At 41.3% G+C, this 22,961-nt stretch overlaps 1 protein-coding gene across 1 annotated transcript; it reads right to left on the reverse strand.

The window, feature by feature from the left end:
- Nucleotides 1–1,944: 1,944 nt before the first annotated feature.
- Nucleotides 1,945–21,456, reverse strand: acss1 (acyl-CoA synthetase short chain family member 1). Its single transcript, XM_014154066.2, has 14 exons — nt 20,978–21,456; nt 20,593–20,689; nt 18,850–19,049; nt 15,353–15,528; nt 14,736–14,888; nt 13,736–13,883; nt 12,709–12,846; nt 12,142–12,234; nt 11,063–11,175; nt 6,180–6,306; nt 4,379–4,506; nt 4,148–4,211; nt 3,409–3,530; nt 1,945–3,242 (listed from the first exon to the last, which is right to left on the reverse strand). Exons 1-14 carry the CDS (start codon nt 21,336–21,338, stop codon nt 3,060–3,062), a joined length of 2,103 nt encoding a protein of 700 aa, XP_014009541.1. The 5' UTR covers nt 21,339–21,456; the 3' UTR covers nt 1,945–3,059.
- Between the last annotated feature and the right edge of the window lie 1,505 nt (nt 21,457–22,961).

The following is a 22,961-nucleotide window of genomic DNA, read 5'->3' on the forward strand; positions in this document are numbered from 1 at the left end:
TCATTAACGCAGGTGTGAGTGTTGACGAGGACAAGGCTGGAGATCACTCTGTCATGCTGACTGAGTTCAAATAACAGACTGGAAGCTTCAAAAGGAGGGTGGTGCTTGGAATCATTGTTCTCCCTCTGTCAACCATGGTTACCTGCAAGGAAACACGTGCCGTCATCATTGCTTTGCACAAAAAGGGCTTCACAAGCAAGGATATTGCTGGCAGTAAGATTGCACCTAAATCAACCATTTATCGAATCATCAAGAACTTCAAGGAGAGCGGTTCAATTGTTGTGAAGAAGGCTTCAGGGCGCCCAAGAAAGTCCAACAAGCGCCAGGACCGTCTCCTAAAGTTGATTCAGCTGTGGGATCGGGGCACCACCAGTACAGAGCTTGCTCAGGAATGGCAGCAGGCATGTGTGAGTGCATCTGCACGCACAGTGAGGCAAAGACTTGGAGGATGGCCTGGTGTCAAGAAGGGCAGCAAAGAAGCCACTTCTCTCCAGGAAAAACATCAGGGACAGACTGGTATTCTGCAAAAGGTACAGGGATTGGACTGCTGAAGACTGTAGTAGTCATTTTCTCTGATGAATCCCCTTTCCGATTGTTTGGGGCATCCGGAAAAAAGCTTGTCCGGAGAAGACAAGGTGAGCGCTACCATCAGTCCTGTGTCATGCCAACAGTAAAGCATCCTGAGACCATTCATGTGTGGGGTTGCTTCTCAGCCAAGGGAGTGAGCTCACTCACAATTTTGCCTAAGAACACAGCCATGAATAAAGAATGGTACCAACACATCCTCCGAGAGCAACTTCTCCCAACCATCCAGGAACAGTTTGGTGACGAAGCATGCCTTTTCCAGCATGATGGAGCACCTTGCCATAAGGCAAAAGTGATAACTAAGTGGCTTGGGGAATCAAACATTGATATCTTGGGTCCATGGCCAGGAAACTCATCAGACCTTAATCCCATTGAGAACTTGTGGTCAATCCTCAAGAGGCGGGTGGACAAACAAAAACCCACAAATTCTGACAAACTCCAAGCATTGATTATGCAAGAATGGGCTGCCATCAGTCAGGATGTGGCCCAGAAGTTAATTGACAGCATGCCAGGGCGGATTGCAGAGGTCTTGAAAAAGAAGGGTCAACACCGCAAATATTGACTCTTTGCATCAACTTCATGTAATTGTCAATAAAAGCCTTTGACACGTATGAAATGCTTGTAATTATACTTCAGTGTTCCATAGTAACATCTGACAAAAATATCTAAAGATACTGAAGCAGCAAACATTGTGGAAATTAATATTTGTGTCATTCTCAAAACTTTTGGCCACAACTGTAGACAAAAACAAATAACAATGAAATTAAATATCCATATAAATTTCTATTAATGTTTATTTTCCCCAATTAAAACACTTAACATATCTGTCTAGGTTGTAACTGTTGCTGTTAAAATACAAATCATTTTCATTCTGAACTGGAATAAACGGATTGATCACATCACACAGATGAATAACAGAACACACACACAGGCTTTTTGATAGTGCAACCCTAAGTAACAGTACAGATGAAAAATGATCAGGCCTACTGTAGAAATTATTGTTGAAAGAAAGTCTAGGTTGAAAGTGTTGCTGTTAAAATACAATACATCTTTTTTATTCTGAACTGGAATAAACTGATTGATCACATCACACAGACACAGTCCTTTTCTGGTCTATATCTGTGTGATGTGATCAATCAGTTTATTCCAGTTCAGAATAAAAAAGATGTATTGTATTTTAACAGCAACAGTTCCAACCTAGACTAGAAAAACATTTAATGTCATGGAATTGAACAAAAATGATTGTTTCTGTGAATTAATATAATCACTAATAAAGACTGCAAAATAGTTCTTAGATATGTTATTTCGTATATATGCAATACATATGCAACAGCAATTGACAAGGCAAAAAAACGGTCCTCATTTTTGTTAGTTGCTTTATTTTTTTGTAAGAATTTACAACGTAAAGTCAATTCATTCTGTTATAATTTCAATATGGCATTGATATTATAAAGAATAATTCTGGAAAAAAGTTAATTCTCAAGCAAATGTTTCAATCAAGTGAACACGTCCTTTCTTTTTATTTCATAACATTTGTTAAAATGGGACCTTAATAAAGATAACATATATAAAACACCATTATTCTGGAGGAATTATTCATAATTCTTTACAGCACCTTTTCTTATTTAAAATTCTAATTGTTCGCCTAATTTCAGTTGATGTGACAAAACAAGCAGGTATAGTGTAGAGTAATTTTACCATCTGTATTTTCAGCTGTTTGAAGCTGGTGTACAAAACTGAAAGTTAAAAGACCCAAAAATGAAACTTAAGAAGGGAAGCATAGAAATAGCGCACAAAGAACAGATATACCACTTCTTAGACTTACATATTGCAGCTTTAAAGAGAACTGCCTTTAAAAAGCAAGAATCCCTTTGAAAACTGCATATGTGGCATCTATATGAGTAAGAAACTATATGGCATCTATATGAGTAAGTTATTAGAGTGTCAAAATATGTCTACAAAGTATAAATCTGATCATTTTGTTCATAAAGTCCGTCTCTTCTAAAAGAGAGTTTGGAACATCCGTGCATCACAACAGGTAAATAAATGAAGGTTGTGTTTTGATTTGAAAATGTCCATTTGCCCACTCACATGGGTTGAACAACGGTCAGGAAACATACATCCAAGACTGAAATCTTGTTTTTCTAATGAGCAACAGAAAAACACCCGTGCCAATCGGCGTGGCTCTTTAAAAAAACAAAGTAAAAAAATACTGTGCATTTGATAATCTTCATTACTCATGAGAGAGAACCTTACGATAATGATTCTTAAGGGAAAGAAAGGGGTGCACTGTGTATCTTGAGTGTCTTATATAAATGAGCCATACATAGTGAACAACTGAAGGACTGTGGTCATAAAACTAACTCAGCTTCAGCACAGTATAAAATTCAGAATGGAGTGAGTGAAGTGAGCTGTTACTCAAGTGACCAGTGCCAAGTTGCCAACACAACGTCTTAGCAGTGATAAAGCCTACTTCATGATTTCTTCTGAGATGTCAGGCTCTTGTACTGAGCATGGGCCTTGATGATCTCTGTGACAACAGATGGGTCATCCAGAGTGGACACATCGCCCAGGTCTCCTGTCTGCTCCATAGCCACCTTCCGCAGGATTCTCCTCATGATCTTCCCAGAGCGTGTCTTGGGAAGTCTCTTCACTACCTGAAAAAGGTCAAACGACAGATCGATGAAAGAAACCATCTATTATTAGTTTAAAACAAATTCCACTTCCATATAATAGGATCTTCCAACAACAGCAATTTCACATACTGCCTTGATTAACAGGAATGCACAGTTTAGTAACCACAAGCAGCGTGAATATCCTCACCAGAAAGTGGTCAGGGACAGCATACTTTGCTATCTTAGTGGCCACCAGGCCTCTCAGCTCTTTAACGACTGCTGTGTGGTTCAGGGAAGGGTCTTCTTTCAAAACCACAAAGGCAAAGGGAACTGTTGTACAAGGGAAGGAAAAGATGCAACAAAGCGTTGATAGAATGTGCCAATAACTATGAATTGCAAGTTGTAAATAAACTTCAATGCACTTGATAGTCATATAGATGTACACATGTCATTTCAGTGTACATAGATATATACATATGTAATTTTAGCAATCTTGATCTTTTAGTTAGTATGTGGGTTGGTTTAATCTCATGAAAAACACCACATATTCCTTGTTATTCCCCTTTATAGCCACAAGGTGGTGCTGAGTGTCAAGAGTTTACCAAGGACAAACTTCTAAGGACTTTCTCTGGGTTAATCATTGACCTCAGTAACAAATCGTACTAAGAGGCTGTTCGTTTAGTTTTGGGTATATCACACTAGTATTGACACACCTGAAGGCTAGTGCCTATTCCACTACAGGGGAACAGTGGCTAGATTCAATGAGAGAGTTGACTCAAAGCTAAGAAGCTTTCCATTTCCTGGTGTACTGTTATTCAACGGTTTAGAAGCCATTTCAAAGCTCCAGAAATATCCAATTCACATACATACTGTAACAAATGTGTATTGTGCGTGTTAATGTGGGATGATAGAGGTTTCGCACTGTATGTCTAGATTTGTATTCTTACCCTCTCCTTTGATATCATGGGAAATACCAATCACTGCAGTCTCAGGAACTGCTGGGTGTTCATCCTAAACGACAGAAGACAACCATTCAACAAATGTATAAGAAATCTCCATTGACAACAACAGTACAGTGACTCTCTTTCACATAATCATGATATTGATTTTATTAGTGAGTTAACTGAACGGACAGCTGCCATTCATGTAACAAATAGGCTAGGTGTGTTAGTTCTTACCAGGGCATCCTCAATTTCAGCAGTACCCAATCGGTGGCCACTAATGTTGATAACATCATCCATACGCCCAGTTATCTGATAGTAGCCTTCTTTAGACCGATATGCTCCATCCCCAGTGAAGTAATGACCTGGAATAGAATCAACTCCAATGCTCACCCTTGGGTAATACAGTGACCTAAGGTCTCTCAGTAATCGTTATCTTAACATTGTCAACACTGTTTGCCGTGTTAGACAAATATACTGCTATTATTTTTTAGCCCTGCTATCTCAAATCAAATCCAAATCAAATTTAATTGGTCACGTACACATATTTGCAGATGTTATTCGCAGGTGCAGCGAAATGCTTATGTTTCTAGCTCCAACAGGGCAGTAATACCTAACAATACACACAAATTTAAATAAAATAATTAAGAAATATCAGAATTAACAATGAATCCAAAATATAAATAAATATACTGTATACACTGAGTGTACAAAACATTAAGAACACATTCCTTTAACCTGTCTCATCCCCTTCATCTACACTGATAGAAGTGGATTTAACAAGTGACATCAATAAGGGATAATAGCTTTCACCTGGATTCACCTGGTCATGGAAAGAGCAGGTGTTCATAATGTTTTGTGCACTCAGTGTATAATTGTGTAAATAGACATTATGGACAGCATATGAATAAAAAAAGTTGTGTAAAGCAGTAGTTATATAGGATGAGCCTAGACTAAAATAAAGTATATAAACTCAGCAAAAAAAGAAATGTTCCTTTTTCAGGACCCTGTCTTTCAAAGATAATTCGTAAAAATCCAGATCTTCATTGTAAAAGGTTTAAACACTGTTTCCCATGCGTGTTCAATGAACTATCAACAATTAATGAACATGCACCTGTGGAACGGTCGTTAAGACACTAACAGCTTACAGACGGTAGACAATTAAGGTCACAGTTATGAAAACTTAAATAGCCCCCAATACTGTACTCAGCAAACTGGATGTAGTCTATCACAGTGCCATCTGTTTTATCACCAAAGCCCCATATACTACCCACCACTGCGACCTGTATGCTCTCGTTGGCTGGCCCTCACTACATATCCGTCGCCAAACCCACTGGCTCCAGGTCATCTATAAGTCTTTGCGAGGCAAATCCCCGCCTTATCTCAGCTCACTGGTCACCATAGCAACACCCACCCGTAGCACGTGCTCCAGCAGGTATATTGCGCTGGTCATCCCCAAAGCCAATACTTCCTTTGGCCGCCTTTCCTTCCAGTTCTCTGCTGCCAATGACTGGAACGAATTGCAAAACTCTCTGAAGCTGGAGTCTTATATCTCCCTCTCTAACTTTAAGCATCAGCTGTCTGAGCAGCTTACCGATCACTGTACCTGTACACAGCCAATCTGTAAATAGCACACCCAACTACCTCATCCCCATATTATTACTTACACTCTTGCTCTTTTGCACCCAAGTATCTCTACTTGCACATCATCATCTGCACATCTATCACTCCAGTATTAATGCTAAATTGTAATTATTTTAGCCTCTAGGGCCAATATACTGCCTACCTCCCTACTCTTCTACATTTGCACCCACTGTACATAGATTTTTCTATTTTATTTTGTGTTATTGACTGTACGTTTGTTTATTTGTAACTCTGTGTTGTGGTTTTTGTCACACTGCTTTGCTTTATCTTGGCCAGGTCGCAGTTGTAAATGAGAACTTGGTCTCAACTGGCCTACCTGGTTAAATAAAGGTGATATAAAATAAACAAAAAAATCGAGAGGATCTCACAGGGAAACGGAATTAGGCCAACTCACCAGGATATGGTTTGAAGTATGCATCCACAAATCTCTTGTGGTCCCCAAAGATGGTCCGGGCCATTCCAGGCCATGGTTGGCCAATACAAAGGGCTCCACTGACATCATTTCCTGATATAGGCTTACCCTGTTGGTGATAAAAGGAAAATGAATCAAACATTTTAATAACTTATTAGGTTCCCTCACATTAAAACATTTGAATTAATAAAACAAATCAGTATTGAATGTAAACACAAACATTACAAGTGCATTTAAAAAAATCACGCAGCAAGCATGTCACAACAATAATAACAATAAGAATGTGTCTGTTCATAAAGATCAACCTCTACAGTAAAACACATAGCTAACAACAATACATAGAAATTCAGTGCATGCAGGTTATACAGTACTGCGTGTAGATTTACTGTTTACTGATATTACTAGTAAAAGACACAGAGAGGGGAAATGAAGTTTCGAGGTCACGTTACCACTGCAACAAAGCCCTGTAACTATGTTAATCAAGGAAAGGGAAGCATATGCTGGCTAGTTTAAATTGCAATGTGAAAGGCGATAAGGCGGGTGTGACCCATCTACTACAGGGACACGTTGGTTCAAGCTGGAGGGATTTCTGGACTGAAAGATATCTTTCTCTGTCCTTAAGTCTCTCTGTTTTAAAGATAAAAACACTGGGACGAAAACTAGAGGCTCCACATGTAATACTGAGGGGGGGGGGTGTTAACAACAGCTCCAGAGAGATCCCCAGACACACACTTCCTCTTCATCATTTAACTGTCCCACAATTAGCGTCTAATGTACAGTACTTAGTGCTTTAAAAGACCAGTTCAAATCAAAATCTAATTTTATTTGTCACATGCGCCGAACACAACAGGTGTAGACTTTACCGTGAAATGCTTGCTTACGAGCCCTTCCCAACGAGGCAGAGTTTTAAAATAATGATACAAATTAAATAGTAATAAAATGCACTAGAATGGAGCTATATACAGGGAGTAACAGTACCAGATCAATGTGGAGCTATATACAGGGAGTACCAGTACCAGGTCAATGTAGAGCTATATACAGGGAGTACCAGTACCAGGTCAATGTGGAGCTATATACAGGGAGTACCAGTACCAGGTCAATGTGGAGCTATATACAGGGAGTACCAATACCAGATCAATGTAGAGCTATATACAGGGAGTACCAGTACCAGATCAATGTGGAGCTATATACAGGGAGTACCAGTACCAGGTCAATGTAGAGCTATATACAGGGAAGTACCAGATCAATGTGGAGCTATATACAGGGAGTACCAGTACCAGATCAATGTGGAGCTATATACAGGGAGTACCAATACCAGGTCAATGTAGAGCTATATACAGGGAGTACCAGTACCAGGTCAATGTGGAGCTATATACAGGGAGTACCAGTACCAGATCAATGTAGAGCTATATACAGGGAGTACCAGTACCAGATCAATGTAGAGCTATATACAGGGAGTACCAGTACCAGATCAATGTGGAGCTATATACAGGGAGTACCAATACCAGGTCAATGTAGAGCTATATACAGGGAGTACCAGTACCAGATCAATGTGGAGCTATATACAGGGAGTACCAGATCAATGTGGAGTTATATACAGGGAGTACCAGTACCAGATCAATGTGGAGCTATATACAGGGAGTACCAGTACCAGATCAATGTAGAGCTATATACAGGGAGTACCAGTACCAGATCAATGTGGAGCTATATACAGGGAGTACCAGTACCAGATCAATGTGGAGCTATATACAGGGAGAAGTACCAGATCAATGTGGAGTTATATACAGGGAGTACCAGATCAATGTGGAGCTATATACAGGGAGTACCAGTACCAGATCAATGTGGAGCTATATACAGGGAGTACCAGTACCAGATCAATGTAGAGCTATATACAGGGAGTACCAGTACCAGATCAATGTGGAGCTATATACAGGGAGTACCAGTACCAGATCAATGTGGAGCTATATACAGGGAAGTACCAGATCAATGTGGAGCTATATACAGGGAGTACCAGTACCAGATCAATGTGGAGCTATATACAGGGAGTACCAGCACCAGATCAATGTGGAGCTATATACAGGGAGTACCAGTACCAGATCAATGTGGAGCTATATACAGGGAGTACCAGATCAATGTGGAGCTATATACAGGGAGTACCAATACCAGATCAATGTGGAGCTATATACAGGGAGTACCAATACCAGGTCAATGTAGAGCTATATACAGGGAGTACCAGATCAATGTGGAGTTATATACAGGGAGTACCAGTACCAGATCAATGTGGAGCTATATACAGGGAGTACCAGTACCAGATCAATGTGGAGCTATATACAGGGAGTACCAGTACCAGATCAATGTGGAGCTATATACAGGGGTACCAGTACCAGATCAATGTAGAGTTATATACAGGGGTCAGTACCAGATCAATGTGGAGCTATATACAGGGAGTACCAGTACCAGATCAATGTGGAGCTATATACAGGGAGTACCTGTACCAGGTCAATGTGGAGTTATATACAGGGCAGTACCAGATCAATGTGGAGCTATATACAGGGAGTACCAGTACCAGATCAATGTAGAGCTATATACAGGGAGCCAGTACCAGATCAATGTAGAGCTATATACAGGGGAGTACCAGATCAATGTGGAGTTATATACAGGGAGTACCAGTACCAGATCAATGTGGAGTTATATACAGGGAGTACCAGTACCAGATCAATGTAGAGCTATATACAGGGAAAGTACCAGATCAATGTGGAGCTATATACAGGGAGTACCAGTACCAGATCAATGTGGAGCTATATACAGGGAGTACCAGTACCAGGTCAATGTGGAGCTATATACAGGGAGTACCAGTACCAGGTCAATGTGGAGCTATATACAGGGGAGTACCAGATCAATGTGGAGCTATATACAGGGAGTACCAATACCAGATCAATGTGGAGTTATATACAGGGGTCCAGTACCAGATCAATGTGGAGCTATATACAGGGAGTACCAGTACCAGATCAATGTGGAGCTATATACAGGGAGTACAATACCAGATCAATGTGGAGCTATATACAGGGAGTACCAGTACCAGGTCAATGTGGAGCTATATACAGGGAGTACCAGTACCAGGTCAATGTGGAGCTATATACAGGGAGTACAGTACCAGATCAATGTGGAGCTATATACAGGGAGTACCAGTACCAGATCAATGTGGAGCTATATACAGGGAGAAGTACCAGATCAATGTGGAGCTATATACAGGGAGTACCAGATCAATGTGGAGTTATATACAGGGGAGTACCAGTACCAGATCAATGTAGAGCTATATACAGGGAGTACCAGTACCAGATCAATGTAGAGTTATATACAGGGAGTACCAGTACCAGATCAATGTGGAGCTATATACAGGGAGTACCAGATCAATGTGGAGCTATATACAGGGAGTACCAGTACCAGATCAATGTAGAGTTATATACAGGGAGTACCAGTACCAGGTCAATGTAGAGCTATATACAGGGAGTACCAGTACCAGATCAATGTAGAGTTATATACAGGGAGTACCAATATCAGGAGTCTTTGGCAATTTTTCAGGGCTTCCTCTGACACCGCCTGGTATAGGGGTCCTCGATGTCATGGAGCTTGGCCCGGGTGATGTACTGGGATGTTCCTACCACCCTCTATGGCACTTTGCGGTCAAGGGCGGTGCATTTGCCATACCAAGCGGTGATGCAGACAGTCATGATGCTCTCAATGGTGCAGCTGTAGAACTTTTGGAGGATTCGAGGACCCATGCCAAATATTTTCAGCCTCTTGAGGGGGAAGAGGTGCTGCCATGCCCTTTTCACAACTGTGTGTGTGTGTGTGGACCATGTGAAGTTCTTAGTGAAGTTGAAGCTCTCGACCTGCTCCACAACAGCTCCGTCAATATGGATGGGGGCGTGCTCTGGTGTTGGTGTTGATGCCTACCTTTATCACCTGGGGCCGACCCGCCAGGAAGTATAGGATCCAGTTGCAGAGGTTCAGTCCCAGGGTCCCTAGCTTGGTGATGAGCTTGGAGGGACCATGGTATTGAACTCTGAGCTGTAGTCTATGAACAGCATTCTCACACAATTATTTCCCCTCTTGTCCAGGTGGGAAGGGGCAGTGTGAAGTGCAATCGAGATTGTGTCATCTATGGATCTGTTGGGGCGGTATGTCAATTGGAGTGGGTCTAGGGTGTCTGGGATGATGGTGTTGATGTGTGTCATGACCAGCCTTCAAAGCACTTCATAATTACAGATCTGAGTGCTACAGGGTGGTAGTCATTTAGGCAGGCTACCTTGGAGCTCTTGGGAACAAGGACGAGGGTGGTCAGCTTGAAACACGTTGGGATTACAGACTGGGACAAGAAGCGATTGAAAATGTCTGTGAAGACACTAGCCAGTTTGTCTGTGCATGCTTTGAGAATGCACCCTGGTATTCCGACCCGGTGACCTTGTGATTGTTAACTTGTTTTCAACTTTTGAACGGAGAACGAGGTCACACAGTTGAGGAGTGGAAGAGTGGAATTTCCTTGGAGCAGTTGGACATGGTCCAGCTTGAATTGTTATACTTTTTATTGCTTCTAAAGAACGAGAGTCCAAAGTCCCAGAATGCCGTCAGAGGAGAATGTGGTAATACCACTGACTACATTTCACAAGGACTTGATTCACAAAAATGGAAGGGAAAACATTTAAGGTTGTGCCTTAATGATGAACATAGGACAAATACATTTGATATTTTTCTCTGAAGTTTTCTCTTAAGTAAAATCTGTAAAAAAAAAAATACAAATTGGCCATTTCATTCTGAAAAAGCAAGACAGTTGAATTGATTTGAATTCAGCACAGACAGATCACCTTCTCCTCCATGAGAACAGGCTGAATGCCGAAGAAGGGCCTCATGGCCATGGCCGGAACAATTTCAGCACCCTCTTCAGCTGGCCTTGGAGCAATACACACACCTCCCGTCTCTGGGGACAGAGAGAGAGAAACAGGAGATGCATGGAGAAGTGCAATAAGGAGGGTTAAAGGGATGTGCAACTGACATATTGGAGAGTAGTTGATATGTACTGCATTTGACCTAAGTCTGGCTGCACTACAGATTGTCTATGTTTTGCTGATGGGGAAGAGGGGTGAGGGTGGAACCCCTGTGGCTATGGCAAATTAGTAATAAGTGATAATCACCTTAATAAAAAAGGAATTGCAGTACTGTACAAGAAAATTACACTTCATTTTGATATTAAGCCTTTGGAAGAACCCCACTCTCCAGCCCCCCTCAAAAGACTTAGCACATACGCCCATGGAGAAAACCCCAGAAAGTGATTTTCGAGGAATTAGGTCATGACCCTCCCCACTTCACTCCTGCCAGGCCCTCACTGGAGAGCCTCCTCCCGCTGGCGGTTGGGAGAGTCGGGGAGAAGGGGGTAAGTGTGTTGGGGTTGAGGGGGGGATTATTTTAATTCATTTTCAGTGCAGATGTACCTTGTGCTAATCGCAAATTAGGGTTAAGCCACCAATAAACCGAGTATCAGACAGATTTATTGTCTAGATCAGCACAGAAACCACCATAACAAATCAAGATGCGCCTTAGAGGCAGAGCTTTCTCCTCCACCAGCATGCAACATAAGAGCACAGACGTTAGCATTCATTTGATGCAGAAAATAAACTTGCTTATGTATGATTTTTCAAGTCATGATTGTCCCCTCCTAACAAACGTAACTTGACCTGATTTTATATGTCTTTGATAAGCCCTTTGTTCCATGTCATGTAATGTAGTGTATTATGATGTCCTACATGGTAGTGCAATAAAAAATGTTAAAGACTCTTTAAAAGACTGAGGAGATTTTATAATGCACAATTAAACTAAGGCAATTAAAGTTGAAGCATTTACCACATCAGACAACCTTGGCCAAGACATTCAGCCGCCCTGATGTTACCTGTCTGCCACCATGTATCCACTAGGGGGCATCTTCCATCTCCCACCACGTTGTAGAACCACTCCCATGCCTCGTGATTGATAGGCTCCCCCACTGCAAGAAGACAGGTACATTCAATACAGTACACCCAGCTCTGGGCACACTCAGAGCTAGTTTAAGATATTGTGAAATGTACTCTAGGCATATACATTCTGTATTATTTAGATAATGGGCTACCTTTTTACTGATAGAGTATTTCAGTAATAAGACAATAATAATAAAGATATGAAATGCTTTGAACTGACATGACTTATGATAATGTTGGCCTATGAATGTGATGGTAGCTATAGCCAAGAACTCTGAGATGAATTGTTTATTAAGGTCATTGTAACACCGACAGGAACCACTGGAATCAAGTCAAGTTTCCATAATGCGCAAAGCCACTGACTTTCAATTTGTAATTGAGTTGCAACTATGCAACTCAATTGCATACAGAAGAGTTGATCAGTTATTTAATTCATCTGGTAGAATCAACTGTGTGCTCATTGTCAAATGATTATGCAGAGGGGCACTGATCTAGTCTCTCACCAGAGCCGAGGGTCTTGAGGGAGGACCTGTCATACTTTTTTACCCAGCTCTCCTCATATTTCAGCAGCAGCCTGATGGCAGTGGGAGCACCGTAGAACTGGTTAATGCCCAGTCGCTGCACTGTTTCCCAGTATCGCCCTGAGGGGACAAAGACACATGGTCATTATGGTAAAGGAATACACACACACACACGCAAATATCAGCAAAATATATCCTTCCTGTTTCCATAACCCACTAAATAGTGACACAGAAACAAGGACAGGAAATGTCCTATTATGCCAAGGCTATAGCGGGCATAGGCCAATGTCATATCACTACAAAGTTTATAGCAAACCTTAACAATTAACTTATAACACTTTGAAGCACTCCTTCAGTCGACAAGCCATGGTAATAAACAAAGAACAAAATTGTCATGAAGACAGTTAATGAGTCACTCAACACTGGAGAAATGCCAGCGAAGCCAGTTACAACTACAGTGATCCACTTTATTCATATTTCTAAGGTTTTCTTGTTGTCCCAAACACTACATATACAATTTATCCGTGTGTTATAGAAAGAAAAATATTGAGTATTACGGTAATAGTTATACATTAGTTCTTGCACACATAGCAACAGAACTTCCCTTTCTCAACATCTTAACACATGCCTAAATAATATAGAACTTCTAACTTGTCTATAGAAACAAAAACAATAATGATTTTTGTCCCTTATTGCCCCTAACCCAGTGAATAAGTATTCCAATACTGCCAAAAGCTGTGACACCCACCCAGCTGGTAACAAGTCACCTGGCTATCTCTCTGTGGATAAGGCCTGTATAACTCTATGACCTCTGGTAAAGAGGACAAGAGAGTAAAAAGCACCAGAAAAGAAAGAACGAACTTTGATGCTTGGTGTCAAAGCCTCCTGCCAAAGTATCCTCTGTCTCAATGTAACAGTTGTAGACACATCTTAATGATTAATAGTGGATGATTATGTCAATCAGATATTGTCAGGGTGCACCCCTTGTACTTGTACTGTTATAGCTCACCGGGGTCTGGGTACACAGGAGTGCTCTCAAAGAGGACAGTGGTGGCACCATTACACAGAGGACCATACACCACATAGCTATGACCTGTCACCCAGCCAATGTCTGCCACACAGCCAAACACATCGCCCGGATGGTAGTCGAAGACATACTGCAAGAACAAGAACACGTAAGGTTAGAGACAAGGTCCATTGAGCAATGCTGTACTTTTCCAGACAATGAAATCATCAAAATTACAAGATTGCGAAATTCTGACTAACACATACAGGCTTTCCCACACAACATGGCTGCCACATTGATAGTTCTCTGAGCAGAACTGCTTAACAGCCTGGCAACAGCAACAGGTCTCTCTTTGGCATGGTCCCAAGAGGCCCAGTCTGTTTCAGGGGGATACAGATATAAAGCAGCTTTGTCTGTTATTTGAATCTAAACAGCCAACATGCCAAAAAGAGACAGTGCGAGCAATTGCCAAACGTCTGTTTGGGTCTGAGCTGGTAAGCTACTTAGAAATTAGCAGCACATCTCGTGCAGATTGATAGCTGTATTTTCATTCTATTATTATCACTAACATCATGTAAGCTTTGTGTCTGTCAATCCCACCAAGCACAACATGCTCACCAGCATCAAAAAGCAGGGAGAAAACAGATGTTTTTATTTGTCAGTCAAAGGGGGGTAATTTTGACCCAGAATACGGAATGGGGCTTCTCTCACGAAAGGGGAACACTGAATTCATTGTTCTGATCTAAGCTATGCCAAACCATGTGGCAGAATATTTATATTGTTCAAACTGCCCTGTCTGTAGCCCACTTTCTGTAGCCCTCATCAAAACATTCTCAGACAACACAGCAATTGGGCCTTCCTCCTCCTTTTATAGTTGGTTCTATTTATCAGCTAAACAAATGCATATTTTCTGCCACATCACCATTTTAAGGAAGGCACCATACCTGCATTTGCTTCTCTAAAGTAAGAAGCATTCCGTAGAGGGGTTAACCCGAAGACATACCTGGTGAGTCAGTGCAGCATAGAGCAGATAGCCAGCCTGTGTGTGGACAATGCCCTTGGGCTTGCCTGTACTGCCTGACGTGTGGAGCATAAAAAGCATCTCCTCACTGCCCATTGGCTCTGGAGCACACTGTGCAGACTCACTGGCCATCGCCTGAGACAGAGAGGAAAAGAGTGGGAGACTGGAGATATGGTTTGGTGATATGAATGTTTCTTGCAGTGGAATTACTAAATGCAGTGGAATTACTAAATGCAGTGGAATTACACTTGATTTGCTTCAAGTTAAATGTGTGCTATGTCATCATGCTACTCTCATAGTAGGTCTGTCTATGTACTTTGTTCAATGGTACTGTACACAGGTTGTACTTAAAAACAAAACACCTCAAGGTGTTTAATCTCGTCAGTGACAATGGCAGATGAAATGACAGACAAATAAATAGATCTTTCATAACAGATATTAACATGACGGTTCTTTCAGTTCACCACTTCATCTGTGAGCAGAGCTTGGCTGCAATGCAAACTGATCCCGTTACAGGACTGCCACTGGCTTCTCCCGCTACTCAGACTCATTATTACCTTCTCCATGGCACAATAAAAAGTATGAAGAACAAGTTTTACCTCCTCCAATGGGATGTCTAGTTTGCCCATGGGAGTTGGGTTAGCGGTCCTCTGGGCCACAAACACATGTTGGACAGTGGGGCAGTTCTTCACTGCAGCATCTACTGTAGGTTTCAGGTCTATGAACCGACCTCCCCTCACACCTTGGTTACACGTGATCACAGCTTTACACTGGGCTGCAGGGAGATGGGGAACACAGTCTGAGAGATCTGAGATCATGCGGACACATCACTACACAGTCTAATTGAGAATATGAAGTACTTTGAGAAAATGCAAGCAACTTCTAACACTTTCAAGATGTCAATAGGCCTAATTGCTATCTGTTGGTTCTGTTTGAGGTATACACTGAGTGTACAAAACATTAGGAACACCTTCCAAATATTGAGTTCCACCCCGTTTTGCCCTCAGAACAGCCTCAATTCATCAGGACATGGACTCTACAAGCATTCTACAGGGATGCTGGCCCATGTTGACTCCAATGCTTCCCACAGCTGTGTCAAGTTGGCTGGATGTCCTTTGGATGGTGGACCATTCTTGACACACACAGGAAACTGTTGAGGATAAAAAACACAGCAGTGCTGCAGTTCTTGACACACACAAACCGGTGTGCCTGGCACCTACCACCATACCCCATTCAAAGGCACTTAAATCTTTCGCCTTGCCTTTTCACCCTCTGAATGGCACACATTCACAATCCATGTCTCAAGGCTTAAAAGTCCTTATTTAACCTGTCTCCTCCCCTTCATGAAGTGGATTTAACAAGTGACATCAATAATGGATCATAGCTTTCACCTGGATTCACCTGGTCAGTTTATGTCATGGAAAGAGCAGGTGTTCCTAATGTTTTGTACACTCAGTACTGTACTGTACATGTTATAAAGGTTTGAGATGACACGTTGCTCCTAGTTTTCTGTCTCATCCTTCAGTTTGTGTCCTAAACTGCTGGCCTTGTGTTTGATCTTTCTAAATTGGCCTAGTTTCTGTCTGACCGCAAAATGCAGCTTGAAATGAAACAACCCTTGCCTGGTCTCATGATGTTAGTAACATTTGAAGAAAACAAGGTTAGTTTCTCACTGGAGTTAAGTTGGAAAAAAGGGGAAGAAACTTGATGACTGGTGTATCCCAGAAACAATGGCCAAGAGAATGTTCAATTTAAAAAATCTGACATTGCTCTATGCATAATGACTCACTTGGGAGTGCAGAGAACTTGGCAGCCATTCAGTCAAGCCATTTTAGGGGTAATGGCCATTGGAGCTATGTCCTGTTTAACTATCAGACAGTTGTCTTGTGCCTTTGAATAGAAAAGCTGAAATTCCTGTAAACTCTATGATTACGCTTTATTTAAAGGCGCAAAGCTTAAGTATTATGTCAGCTTTGTATGATTACAGATATCAACCTCGAAAATCTCTCATTTTTTATTTGAACTTGAATAGCTGCATGCATGCACAATTGAAATGCCCTTGTGCCCTTCCCTTGTGCCCTTCCCTTGTGCCCTTCCCTTGTGTTCAGTCAACCATTCAAATGTCATGTTTGGGCTTTAAAGGGAGCATCTGTATACAAAACACAAATGTCCTTGAAATGCATTCTTGGGTCACCAACTGGACCATGAGATTAGGAAAGCTAAGGCTAGCTTTTTCAAACAGAAATTTGCTTCCTGTAGCACTAATTCCAAAATGTTTTGGGACACTGTAAAGTCCATGGAGAATAAGAGCACCTCCTCCCAGCTGCCCACTGCACTGAGGATAGGAAACACTGTCACCACCAATAAATCTACAATAACCAATAATTTCAATAAGCATTTTTCCACAGATAGCCATGCTTTCCACCTGGCTACCCCTACTCTGGCCAACATCTCAGCACCCCCTGCAGCAACTTGCCATGCTCAAGGTCCTAAACGATATCATAACCGCCATCGATGAAATACAGTACTGTGCAGCCGTCTTCATCGACCTGGCCAAGGCTTTCGACTCTGTCAATCACCGCATTCTTATCGGCAGACTCAATAGCCTTGGCTTCTCAAATGACTGCCTCGCCTGGTTCACCAACTACTTCTCAGATAGAGTTCAGTGTGTCAAATCGGAGGGCCTGTTGTCCGGACCTCTGGCAGTCTCTATGGGGGTGCCACAGGGTTCAATTCTCGGGCCGACTCTTTTCTCTGTATATATCATTGATGTCGCTCTTGCTGCTGGTGATTCTCTGATCCACCTCTACGCAGACGACACCGTTCTGTATACATCTGGCCCTTCTTTGGACACTGTGCTAACAAATCTCCAAACGCGCTTCAATGCCATACAACACTCCTTCCGTGACCGCCAACTGCTTTTAAATGCTAGTAAAACTAAGTGCATGCTCTTCAATCGATTGCTGCCTGCACCCTCCTGTCTGACTAGTATCACTACTCTGGACGGTTCTGACTTAGAATATGTGGACAACTACAAATACCTAGGTGTCTGGTTAGACTGTAAACTCTCCTTCCAGACTCACATTGGGCATCTCCAATCCAAAATTGGATCTAGAATCGGCTTCCTATTTCACAACAAGGCCTCCTTTACTCATGCCGCCAAACATGCCCTCGTGGAACTGACTATCCTGCTGATCCTTGACTTCGGCGATGTCATTTACAGAATAGCCCCCAACAGTCTACTCAGCAAACTGGATTTGGTCTATCGCGGTGCCATCCGTTTTGTCACCAAAGCCCCATTTACTACCCACCACTGCGACCTGTATGCTCTTGTTGGCTGGCCCTCACTACATATCCGTCGCCAAACCCACTGGCTCCAGGTCATCTATAAGTCTTTGCTAGCTAAATCCCCGCCTTATCTCAGCTCACTGGTCACCATAGCTTCACCCACCCGTAGCACGTGCTCCAGCAGGTATATCGCACTGGTCATCCCCGGGGCCAACACTTCCTTTGGCCGCCTTTCCTTCCAGTTCTCTGCTGCCAATGACTGGAACGAATTGCAAAAATCTCTGAAGCTGGAGTCTTATATCTCCCTCTCTAACTTTAAGCATCACCTGTCAGAGCAGCTTACCGATCACTGTACCTGTACACAGCCAATCTGTAAATAGCACACCCGACTACCTCATCCCCATATTATTACTTACCCTCTTGGTCGTTTGCAACCCAGTATCTCTACTTGCACATACATCATCTGCACATCTATCACTCCAGTATTAATGCTAAATTGTAATTATTTTCGCCTCTAGGGCCTATTTATTCCTTACCTCCCTACTCTTCTACATTTGCACACACTGTACATAGATATTTCTATTTTTATTTTATTTTGCGTTATTGACTGTACGTTTCTTTGTGTGTTGTTGTTTTTGTCACACTGCTTTGCTTTATCTTGGGCAGGTCGCAGTTGTAAATGAGAACTTGTTCTCAACTGGCCTACCTGGTTAAATAAAGGTGAAATAAAATAAATAAAAAATGGTGACCTAGCATTTCTAAAGAGTTCATCTCAGTCAAACATGAGTCCAGGCCCAGTATTACTCACCATCCTGAATCCTCCCAGCCAGGGCCTCTGAGCTGAACCCAGCAAACACCACCGTGTGCACAGCACCGATACGAGCGCACGCAAGCATGGCAGCCACGGCGATGGGCGACACTGGCATATAAATGGCCACCCGGTCACCTTTGTTGACCCCATGCCTCTTCAGGGTGTTGGCTAGGCGGCAGGTAGTCTCAAGTAGCTCCCTTTAGAAAAGTTGACAGAAGCTATTACTTGGAGCAGCAGTTACCTCAACTATTGTTGCGTATGTAAGTTAGTAAAGGTATGTATTCTGTATTGATTCCATCAAACACTATCTGAAGTGTACACTCTTAGGAAAAAAAGGTGCTATCTAGAACCTAAAAGGGTTCTTCGGCTGTCTCCATAGGAGAAGCATTTGAAGAACCATTTTTGGTTCCAGGTAGAACCTATTTGGTTCCAGGTAGAACCTTTTGGGGTTCTATTTAGAAGCCTTTCCACAGCGGGTTCTACATGGAACCCAAAAGGGTTCTACCTAGGGCCCAAAGGGGTTCTACGTGGAACTTAAAAGGGTTCTCCTATGGGGACAGCCGAATAAGTATTTTGTTGTAAGATGAGAGTCTTTGAGAACTACTTTGAATCCCTACTCCTTGCAAGCCATATAGGAAGATGTATATTACTGACTTTGAGGCTTCTTTGAGGCATTGAACAATGGATAACTCTGATGAATAATTTTTGGGAGCACTGAAATGACCTTCCAGTACACTTTCAGTTTCGTGTCTAATGAACATTCAGTTGGACACCCCACAACTTCCTGTTTACAATCTGATCCAGGAAGCAGCTTTAGTCGTTATTGCAGAAAGGCCTCATTTTGAAATCTCACACTACCACCTTAGACAATGACTGTGACACCCAAACCAAAAATGATTTTGCAATTTCAACAGCACCTCCTTATGATTTAATCTCATCAACAATAAAGTACATATGGTGTCTCATTCATAATGCAAATTGTAATGGGAGTATTTAAGCCTTCATGATTTGCTGATTGTTGTAACACAGGACATCATTGAAAAAGAGACCCTGGTATCAATTGGTATTCCCTGTATCAATAAAGGTTAAATGTCATGCTCTTTATGTACTATACAACATTCAAGTTAACAATATATCCATGCATATCCAGAACATGGTTCTTATCCAGTTCTTCTTTGGCACAGCTGAACATCTCACTGTGCATATCTAGAGAACTATTTGGAATATTGTAAATATTTAGATATTACTGCTGAATCTCTGCCATGTTTCCTCCTACCCTTTACAGTATAGCATAAACTAAAAAAACTGAATCTAAGATGGATACTTGATTATGTTTTTACAGGATACAGATGTAGGATCTTCATTTGATTACCCTGTTGCAGGAAAACGTCCTGCAATGCAGGACATTTTCAACCTGTAGTGTATTTGAGGTTAATAATTCACATTTCCTGTTGCAGCAGGATTATTTTCATGCTGTAGCAAACAGGCTGAGATGAAGACCCTACATCTGGAGGCAATCATCTCTGGTTAACATCAGTGTGGAATGTGAAGCAGTTTGATTTTATACCTCCTACTCTGTTGCACAGATCAGTATAGATTTCAGCTCCTCTGCTGAATGATGTGGACAAGTTCATTCAGATAACTCTCATCTACATCATATATCTTAAGCTTTCCAAGATAAGCATTATGTTATAATAGTCCCCCACCCTGTCGAAGGTCCGTGCGTAGGCATGAACTTACCTATAGGTGACCTTTACCTCCGTCCCAGGTTCATCCCTCTCCCAGATCAGGGCGACTCTGTCAGGATGCTTGGCAACATGCACATCCAAACAATTCACTGCCAATTAAATGGATGAATGGATGAACTAATGTAACTTACTGTCCAGTATTTGGGGGGGGGGTGTCCAGTAAGCATAATGTACATTAAACATAGTTCGCAAACCTGAACAAGATCCACACAAACTAAAACAATATCAACTTAATCCTAGAAGAAAATAAGGCTTGAGCACGCACTTCCAGTCTATGTAGAATGCTGAGTAAATGCTGTTATGCAATGGGGTAGTCAATATTTACAGTGTAGTCAATAATAATAATAATAATAATAATAGGGGATGGCAATTCTTACCAGAAACGTTCAACTGTCCCCCAAGAAACCAATTGATTTTCCCACTAGTAATTTCGCAGTCCCTCACTTGATCGAATGGTTTATTCCATGTAAGCCTCTCTTTAGCAATTGATCCCCAAAATGTTTCCGGATCATTCACAGACAATTCGTATAACTCCTTGTATGACCATCCAGCGAGATTTGAGCTCAAGTGCGGTGTCAAGTTCGTGTTCTTATCGCCGATGCTGGAGACTGTTCGCCTCTGACACTGAACAGGTTTCAGAGAGGTCAATAAAATTCTCTTTCGGTAGCTGCCGTTTTTGAACAAAACACTGGCTCTATTTATTATATGTATCAAACTCCCGTTTTTATGTGCAGCCATATTCTGCTCCCCTGCTGCACGCAGAACTTGAACAGAGCCGGAACCTTTTCTTTCAAGTTTCCTTGGGGTGGTACAGAAAGGGTGGGAACAAGTCGTTGATGAAAATGTATTATGTAAAGTTCAGTGTTCATGACAGAGGACAGTTAGTTTCAGCACTCACTATCACTAAAGTGTAGCCTAGCCCACTGTTTCACAAACTGTGGGTCGGGAGTCGGGACATTTTTCGTGCATTGCAACCCCAATAAGTAAAAAAAAGAATAGTTAAAATTGGGATGGAAAAACGCGTTCAGTGTAAACTTAAACCACTAAAACCAAATAGAAAGTATATAGAAAAGCTAAGGGACCTATGTATGTTTTAATAATAGCCTATAATCTGAGAATTTATAGTAAACAAAATAAAAGATAGACAATTTTGTTATAATGTTTTAGCATAATAACAGAGCATTAGCCATGTCAAAATGCATAGAATTGCAGGAAATGTGCTTTAAAACTGCTAAACATTCTCTCTGCTGCCAAGACAGGTATTACTTATTCTTTGGTCTGTGTATGTGTTTTTAAATGTTTCTATTTCATGTATTGATGTGTCTTAGTAGATTGTGGTACATAGAAGGCATGTCAAAACTCATATTAAAAACAATACGTGTGAAATAAATCATGATTAGCCTATTGAATTTCAGCATATGTGTGATAGTACATTTTCCTTTGAATTTTTCATCACCATCTCTTGTAGTCCCCTATAATTAAACAATAACTTTTCAATTTAAACTCTTAAAATATTTTCATATTGGCCACTACTTTGTTATTACATGTTTCTCAAATTCAAGAATGATGCTGCCTCCTAGAGGACCATACAGAAGGGTGAAATTATATTTTTATTTAATCCTGAATGAAATCTTAATCCCATCATCTGGATTAGGGGAAAACAAATGCAATAGTTTCAATGTAACCTGCAAACACACTCCAACACATTGTTCAACAACAACTCTCCCTTCAGTGTGTGATAACATTAGACTGTTTACTCAAATCCCCAGTTGAAATATGAAACTATTGGGTTTGGCAATAGTCATAATGTCTAAAATACACTAATATATTATGATACGGACAATAATTTCCAGATCTTGCATTAATAGTATGAATTCTAATTAAACCAAAGTGAATAGTTCATTTGTAGTTTAATAATTTAAAAAAAACACCAACCTGTCCAATTTAGACAGAAACAAACTTTTCATCAACACACTGCATAGGCCTATCTACTAAATATGCTTTAGGCCCATAATCTCTTTATAAATGATGTATGTGATATAAAAACACACCATAAAAGATGAATGCTTGTGAACGGAGTAAAACAAACATTTGACAGGCTGTTCCTGCTTGACAAAACAACAACAGATATTATTATTAAATTCAGTTCTATAAACGAACACTGTTTTCCATTAGCAGACAATTCCAACAAAAGGCCAGATTATTTGCCCTGTTTTCTATAATGCTCTAACATAGTACCATCATATGATTGTAGTCTAGTTTGGGCGAGGGGATGTAAAGGTATGAAAGTGACTTGTGGATTTGTGGGATAAATTCTGATTGATGACATTTTAATAGATTTAATACCCCTCATTCTTAAAA

This window comes from Salmo salar, chromosome ssa18 (assembly GCF_905237065.1).
Source record: "Salmo salar chromosome ssa18, Ssal_v3.1, whole genome shotgun sequence".
Lineage (NCBI taxonomy): Eukaryota > Metazoa > Chordata > Actinopteri > Salmoniformes > Salmonidae > Salmo > Salmo salar.